This window comes from Etheostoma spectabile, chromosome 3 (assembly GCF_008692095.1).
Source record: "Etheostoma spectabile isolate EspeVRDwgs_2016 chromosome 3, UIUC_Espe_1.0, whole genome shotgun sequence".
Lineage (NCBI taxonomy): Eukaryota > Metazoa > Chordata > Actinopteri > Perciformes > Percidae > Etheostoma > Etheostoma spectabile.
In genome coordinates, this window is record NC_045735.1 from 26,803,270 (window position 1) to 26,811,031 (window position 7,762).

General features: G+C 42.5%; 1 protein-coding gene and 1 long non-coding RNA gene across 2 annotated transcripts in view; both read left to right on the forward strand.

Annotated features, from left to right (window-relative positions):
- gvin1l2 (GTPase, very large interferon inducible 1-like 2) overlaps window positions 1-7,756 on the forward strand; it is a 10,687-nt gene extending 2,931 nt beyond the window's left edge. The window contains exons 2-4 of the mRNA XM_032503440.1: window positions 1,665-1,791; window positions 2,651-7,334; window positions 7,466-7,756. Coding sequence (XP_032359331.1) covers window positions 1,749-1,791; window positions 2,651-7,334; window positions 7,466-7,601 — 4,863 coding nt within the window. The 5' untranslated portion in view covers window positions 1,665-1,748 and the 3' untranslated portion in view covers window positions 7,602-7,756. The remainder of the gene's footprint in view (window positions 1-1,664; window positions 1,792-2,650; window positions 7,335-7,465) is intronic.
- LOC116671991 (uncharacterized) overlaps window positions 1-7,762 on the forward strand; it is a 17,954-nt gene that overhangs the window by 9,675 nt on the left and 517 nt on the right. The gene's annotated exons all lie outside the window — the stretch shown is intronic.

Genomic DNA, 7,762 nt, shown 5'->3' on the forward strand with positions numbered 1-7,762 from the left:
TTCTATCTTGAAATATTAGGACTTTCTATCTTGAAATATTAGGACTTTTAATTTTAAAAATATTAGGGCTTTCTATCTTGAAATATTCCTCTCTGAGGTGTAGTGGAGTATCAGACCTTTTGGGGGGGGGTCAGCCCCTAATAAGAACAGCTCTAGGTCTAGTGTCCCCGTTTTAAGTTTTACAAAAATAAAAACATGACGTGTTTTGGAGGAATACACGCTTCTGAGCTGAAAATGTCCCCGGATTTTGTCTGAGAAATCTGGTCACCTTATGTTAAAATATATAAAAACAGCACTGTATAAAAACGACATCCAAAACAGGCTACATTTAGTGCACGCAAATTATAGACTTCATAAAGTTTAGCTAACTCAATGGTAGCATTACCGGCGGTTAGCAATAGTTGGATAAAAACACCAGTCCGTGTAGACACAGCCTACCTCCACTAGTCTTACCCGCCAGAGCAGCATCTGCTCGAAAGTCTAGTAGGCCTGGTAGCAAGATAGCTGAGTCCGGTACACTGTCGTACAGCCATGTGTCCACAAAAACACAAACACAGCAGTCTCTGAACTCATGTTGGGAGTTTTGTTGAAGTTGGATGCAGCCCAGTTTGTTGTCTAATGATCGGACACTTGCAAGCACGATGGTTTGGACAGGTGCCGTCTAGTGTTAGCTTTCCACCTAGCTAGAACTCTAGCCCTCGTTGGGCGTTTCCGCTGCAGCGCACACCGCCGTTGACATCCCCTTACCCGGCTGGCGTTAGAGGCATCGGGTGACACCGCCGGCTGAGGTGCTGGTCTCCGTAGCAGGCGAAGCTCGCGTAGTGTGTCAAGTCTTCCGTCTGTAATAAAGTTTTCTGCATATTCTCCGATCTGTACCTATGTATCCCGGTGGTAAACATGTGCGGTAGTTTGAATGCACAATTGTTGTAAAGTTTGTTGCTGAAAATAGATAGCTGCATCTTAGCTCCAAGATGGCTGACACTCGACTAACTTCGGGTCCAACCCCCTATGGGCGGTTTAAAAACATGTGGAACTACCTGGCTTGTAGTCCACAGCCGCTGTGCAAAAATGCCAATGATGACGCAAAATTACGATTTTAGCGTCAACTGAGTTTTTTTTTCTCCAGAATCGCAATACAGCGATTCCTCGTCTCAGGGGGATATGAGGGTGGGAAGCACAGTCATTCGAAAAATATTACAGGGTTTCTACTGATACAAAGCTTAATGCTAATCGTTGAATTATCCTTTTACTCTAGAGCGCTGTAAGCTTTAAGTCGTAAACAAATTAGGTACCTCAATGTTGAGTTATCAGTGGTGCTTTATCTTTCTGACAGTCTGATTGATGAGTAGGCCTATAGTATAGCCACTGTATCAGCATATCATGTTTAGCCTGTTATGATTCAGGTTTTATATTAGTGAAAAGAAAAATGAAATGAGGAGATTCCTGCTTTAGTGAAGCATTTCAGGAAGATAAATGTTTGTACTTTCCACAATGAGCAGTCCCTTGAGACAGCAGTCTACAGCATAGGCTACTCTCATCTATTATAGGACACAGGTTTTCACATTTACACATGTGATGGTTCAAAGAAGCTTGCATGTACTTTTGATTCTGTTGGACTGCCTTTTGTATGTCAGTAATGTTTATGTTATGAATTTTAATCACAGGTTTCAAGTAAACACATTGCCAGTGATGTGCCTGACCAGAGAAAAACTCATTTAAAACGGAGAGGAGACACAGCTGGAGTTATCATGTCAGTCAAGCTTCCAAAGAGGCTGAGTAAGAAAAAGAAAAGTATGTTTCCTTTTTGTTTTTCAAGGGTTGTGTACGCTATCATTGAAATGTTTCATTTTGAAAGGACTTTAACATACCCAAATATGCTGTAAATTAATCTTTAAAGATGTATTATTGAAACACCACTAACAATTTTAAAGTAAGGCCTTAGCAGAAATAAATGGCAAACAGTATAACTTTCTCATTCTTTGGCTTGTGGCAATAGTGTACGATTGCATTAAACAAAAGAATGACTAGTTTGATTATCAGGTGTGTAATTCTACAGATAAATCAGTGGCACCTTGTAGAGATGCTGCTGCAGCAACCCATGCAAACAGACTGTGTTACCCCTAAACATGTTTATGTGTTTATCCTTAACCTCAGCTAATCCAAATATGTTTACATTCTACTTAAGTGAATGCTTTTGGTGATGATGCAAAAATAATGATAACAAATCATTTTGTTAGCTATCAAGTTTTATTTTGGAAGGTCTTCTCATGACATTTAATTGCCCTTGCTTTGGAAAACCTGCTGGCCAAGGGGATGTGCTTGGATAAAAGCATAACATTTCTGAATGCTGTACTGAATTTACCCATTAATGCTAATTAGGTTTGTTGCAGCAAGTGTAAATTTGAAAGATAATGGCACCACGGGATGGTGCTTTTAAGGGAAAAACTGCTGGTTTGTTTGCATGTGTAGCAGAGACTCTGAGATAAAATGTAATGACTAGTTAGCTAGTAACTAGTAAGATTGGATCTTTTTGGATTAGATCTTTGGCTTTTTTCCTAATCATATGAAATTCAATTCTTAACTGTAAAGAACTATATTACTATGCAAGATTTAAACATGTTGCTAAATAATTGATTATTTTTCAAACCAGAACCTCTAAAGGTCAATGTACAGACAGATGTCCTAAATTTGATGGGCCTGGAAGCCTCCGGGACTACGCCATTGGACCCAGCATATATTTTGGACATCAGCACTTGGGCTCTGGAGAACCAGGAACCTATGGAGCCCAAGGATCTACCAAATGCTTTCCTCCAACGCCTTTGGCTGCTCAGCCCAGATGCCCGCAGTCCTTGCTGCAAACCTCTGCATGATGTTCTAAAAAATGCCAACAAATCACCTGAGGAGATAATCAATGATTTCGGAGGAGAAAGCCAGAGTGCCATCAACCCTCTTGATCTAGTTTCAGCTGTCTTTATGTCTGCTAACACTTTCCTTCAGCAGGAAATGACAGTCCGCATGTTGCAATGCCAGTTTGCTGTGCCACTGGTCCTTCCAAACATAGATCCAGAAGAACCTAGTCATTTCCTTCTTTGGCCATTGAGAGGTGCTGTAAGCAAATGGAGGTCTCATTTGCCGGATAATAACAGTAAGGTCTACGAGGGGGATTTGGCAAGTACATACATGCCTATAGTTTCTTGTGTAAAGCTTGGTTACAGTGGTGTCTCTAAGTCCCAGGTACTAAATAATGTTATAAGTGGACTCAGATCTCCCAGTGAGACATTTCTCCACAGAGGATTGGATGGAGGACAGCTTCCACGTAGGCTTTCCAATGGCCTGGTAGAGGTTGGATGGTATCTACCCACTGGAGACACTACCAGAGATATTTTCCCTGTCCCTGTGGTAATCTCTAACCTCCGTGGTGATGCCAGTTCACATGAAAAATGCCTCAGCCTTTTATGTAAAGTGTCTTCAGCTGTGGTTGTTTTCTGTGGGGATCTTAGGGAGAAAGAAAAACTAATTCTTGCCTCCTGCAAAAATATGGCCAGCAAGCTCATATTGATTGATCTATCAGATGCTGAGAAGAATGAGAACAGAGTTGTGGGGTTTACTGGTCCCAACCTTGAAGAATACATGGGGGTTCCCAGAGGATCAGTGCTGCAAGGGAGAGATTTGAGTGAGGAGGAACTGGCTAATAGGCTGTGTGACACCCTGAAAGATCTGTTACCATATGAGCTGAAACATGTTACACTTGAGGCAGCAGCAAAATTAGCAAAGGAACATGGCTTTAATTTAGATGAAGGGGCAGCCTGTGAGAAGGCAATGGCCACAGTGGAGGAAGTATTGAGAGGTTTAGATGAGGGATCTGCTCAATTTAGAGAGAAACAGATTCCTTTGCAGGGGCCTTTGTGGAGCAAACTTGCTGAAATAGAAAAGGAGGAGAGTAAACAGAGAAAAGAAGGAAAAGAAATTGATCCCCAACTACAAAAAGAAAAGAAAGACATCTTGTTAGAGTTGAGCAGCTACAAGATGACACCAGCGATGAAGATTTTCACGGATGCACTTTTCACAGATACAGTGGAGAGAACTTATTTCCTCAGTAGGATGAAACTGAGGCTTTTGCAGAAGCAAATCCAAAAACCAAATAGCCCACAAGATATAGTCACAAACCTGCAGACAGAAATGAAGGCTGGCTTGCCAGAATTTTATGATGAGCTTCAAAATGGAACCAACGACAACCTTCTGGACAGTGATAGTTTCTGCACAGATTCAACATTCAATGAGGAAACAACAGAAGAGCAGCACGTTTCTGAGCAACACCAAATGTGTCTAGATGTTTCCTTTGATCAAGTAGCATCATCTTCACAGCCTTCTGAACCTGATCCGTCCACGCTGGGACTGGAGCACTTTTTGCGTGAGATGGGCTTGATTTTTGAGTTAACACACATGAGCCCCAGCAGTGGGAGCCACAATGTGTTGCGTCTACCTAGCTTAGCTACAGACCTTCTTCTCTATGGAATTCCACTTGAACTAATGGATGGAGATGCCTCAAACATTCCCATCCACTGGCTGGGTTGTGTCTTTGCAGAGCTTAAACGCCGCCTTCCTCAAGAACAGTGCAGGACTCGAGTGCTGACAAACCTCGGAGTACATCATGATAGGAACACTGAGGTTCTTTATGCATTATTTGGGGTGAGATTCCCTGATGGAAGGAAAAGAGCCACCAGAGGGGTGTACATGACTGCCCTGTGTCTCCCTGATAACCTCAGAAAGGACATGGAGTTTGATTTTCTGTTTTTGATTGATGCAGGTCTCTGCACAATGTCTCTAGACAACACAAGAAACATGCTGATCCACGACAATGAGATGGCCACTGTTGCAACAGGATTGAGTGATGTCTTAATGCAGAGCATCTCTTCACATGTGGGTACTGATTTTGAAGCTAACTTCACTGTCATAGTCAATGCTCTCCTACGCATCAACGAATGTGGCTCCATGCCTATTTGCCAACTCCTGGCCCAGGATGAAAGCATAAACACCTTGTTACAAGCATCCCAGTTAAGACGTGTATCAGATATGCTTCAAGCTGAGATTGGGGACAGAGGAAACAGCAATGCTAATAACCATTATGCAAAAACCACAAACTCCATCACCTGTCTCAAAGGGCCATGGTACAATATGTCCCTCTCTGATCCAATTGATACACAGTATAGTAAGGCTGTGTTAAAGCTTAAGCAAAACCTGTTTGAGGCATTGAAGAAGTGTGCAGCTAAGTCCAAAGCCAAAGGTCTGCCTGAATTTATGAGCCATTTGTGCGCTGTTTGGGATGCAGTGAAAGCAGAGTCATTCTCCATTAGTATGAACAATACTGACATAGCTTTAGCCTTCTCTTTATTTTGCACAGAGCTTTCCCAGTGGGAGAATACTTTCCTGGAACACACTGAAAGCTGGCTCAATGGGGCAAGAAGGACAATCTTCGACACAAAGGCAAAAGCTGTAGACGCTTTGATCCAAAATGGCCTTCTGAGTGAGCTAAAGGATGAAGCCAGAGAGGAAGTCAAAACAGAGGTGGACACACTCAGGTCCAAAGGAGAGGCCTATTTGATGAAAGAAAACAGTCTCAAAATGAACACATTCAGGCCAATCCTAGTGAGCCATATGGATGACCTTCAGGAGCGAGTAACTGAAGAGCTAATACAAAGGTTGGGGACAGTCAATGAGAGCCATTGCTCTAAAACACAGCTTGAACATTTTGAAGCCTTACTGGAAAAAGAACAGGAATCCAAGCTACACACACTGTTAGAGAAGAGCAAGGCAACCAAAGTTCTCCTTCAAGATACAGAGCTAGAAGAGGAGTTTGAGGATGCATGGAGTAAGACATTGTCAAACTTTGAGTTCAGGTCTTCAGAGACAGATGATATTACTACAAGAGTGACTGATATTTTGAAAGAGAATCTAATCAGCCGTGGTCTCCACAAACACATGAATAAACTTGAAGTAAACGGCCAAAACCAGACAGCTAGCTTCCAAGTTTCTGATGAGCACTTTGGATACCGCAGCAGATTAAAGCACATGTTTGAAGACAACAACAGACAGCAGAAGTTAGAAGCTCAACGGGTAGCATGCAATATCATAGAAGAATACAATCAATTTGTAGCAGAAAAATCTAGCTTACCAGCAGAGTTCTCTGACAGCTACATTACAACACTTTTAGACAATGTTGAAAAAGCTTTAAAAGAAACATCAATGGAAATCAGATCAGCTTTTGAAGTGGAACTGAAAGTTTATCTCTGCAGCTCTGCATGCCAAGACTTTCAAAACCTACATGACCGCTATGCCAAGAACAGTGAACTTTTGACAGGTATCACATCAAGTAAGAGTACCTACAAGGCAGAGTTTACCTACCAGTTCAGAAAAAGAGACCAGTGCCAGAGGGTGGCTCAAGCATTTACCTCCATGATCATCAAACCTACAGTGTCAGACTACATCTATAGACCACTGGGGATGTGTATTGTAGAAGAAATCCAAGGTAAAGCCCAGCAGTATCAGTCCCCACGGGCCTTCCACCAAAGCTTGCTGGAAGAGCTCATAGAGGAGGACTGCTTTGAAAGCTTCCTGGAATATTTGCTTTCCTATGAAAACATCAGGGTAAGGAAGATCCAGGAGACAGTGGTGGCTCACCTTTCTGAATCAACCAGCTTGAATAAATGGAGACAACAGAGACTTGGAGAAATCATTGGAAAGATTGCAGCAGCAGTGAGCCAAACAACGGACGGTACCAATGGAGTGCTGAGTGATACAAAGCCGCTACTGGAGAGCGTGTGCCTCAATTTAGAGAAAGATGGAGATGTGGATGTCAGTAGGGCCTCTCTGGATGGACCTTTTTTCAGTATCACAACAGAATGGGATCGCTTTGTCACATGTCTAATGGAATTACTGGCTAGAATGCGGTTGGACCTAGCCCAGGAGTTCTCCCAAAATGTGGACATCACCCAACTTCTTCAGTGCCTTCCAGATCAGCCCCAATGCTTCCTTTTAAGCAGAGTGAGAGGCTGTGACCAGCAATGCCCTCTCTGCGGAGCCCCCTGTGAGCTGAGCGAGATGGGGCATGAGGTTCACAGGGCTCTGCTCCACAGGCCCAAAGACAGGTTGTCCTGTGACTCAGGTTCTCTATGCTGTCCTCTCAGTTGCCCTGTAAGCATGACAGAGGACAACCCAGGCATGAGCAAAGACATAGAAGACACGTCTGTGGCATGCAGGGTCCTCCATTCCCTCTACCCAGACTGGATCATCTCCCCTGAAGACCCAAACAGCCAGATGCCTAGTGCTTACTGGAGGTACGGTGTGGTTTATTTAGACTTAACAATCATAATTTCTCTTACATTATCTTCAATTTTATGTACCAGTGTCAATATTGTTAGATGCAAATATTTCTTAAAATTAAAGCTAAATAATCTTTAATTTACAGGTATGTGTTGGCGAGGTTCAGTGAGAGGTTTGCAAAGGAATACAAGCAGGGGCCAACAAAGATTCCTGAGGAGTGGAAGAAGATAACTAAGGAGGAGGCATTGTACAGTCTGAAGGAGGCCTTCCTACCTGAATGATGCTGATATTAGGACTGCCTTGCTCCTCTATACTATTTGTACTTTTGTTGTCTATATCATAGTACATGTGATTTTTTATTGATCAAGTTCAGGTTTTAACTGGTTTAGAAGTTTTTTTTCTATCTATCTATCTATCTATCTATCTATCTATCTATCTATCT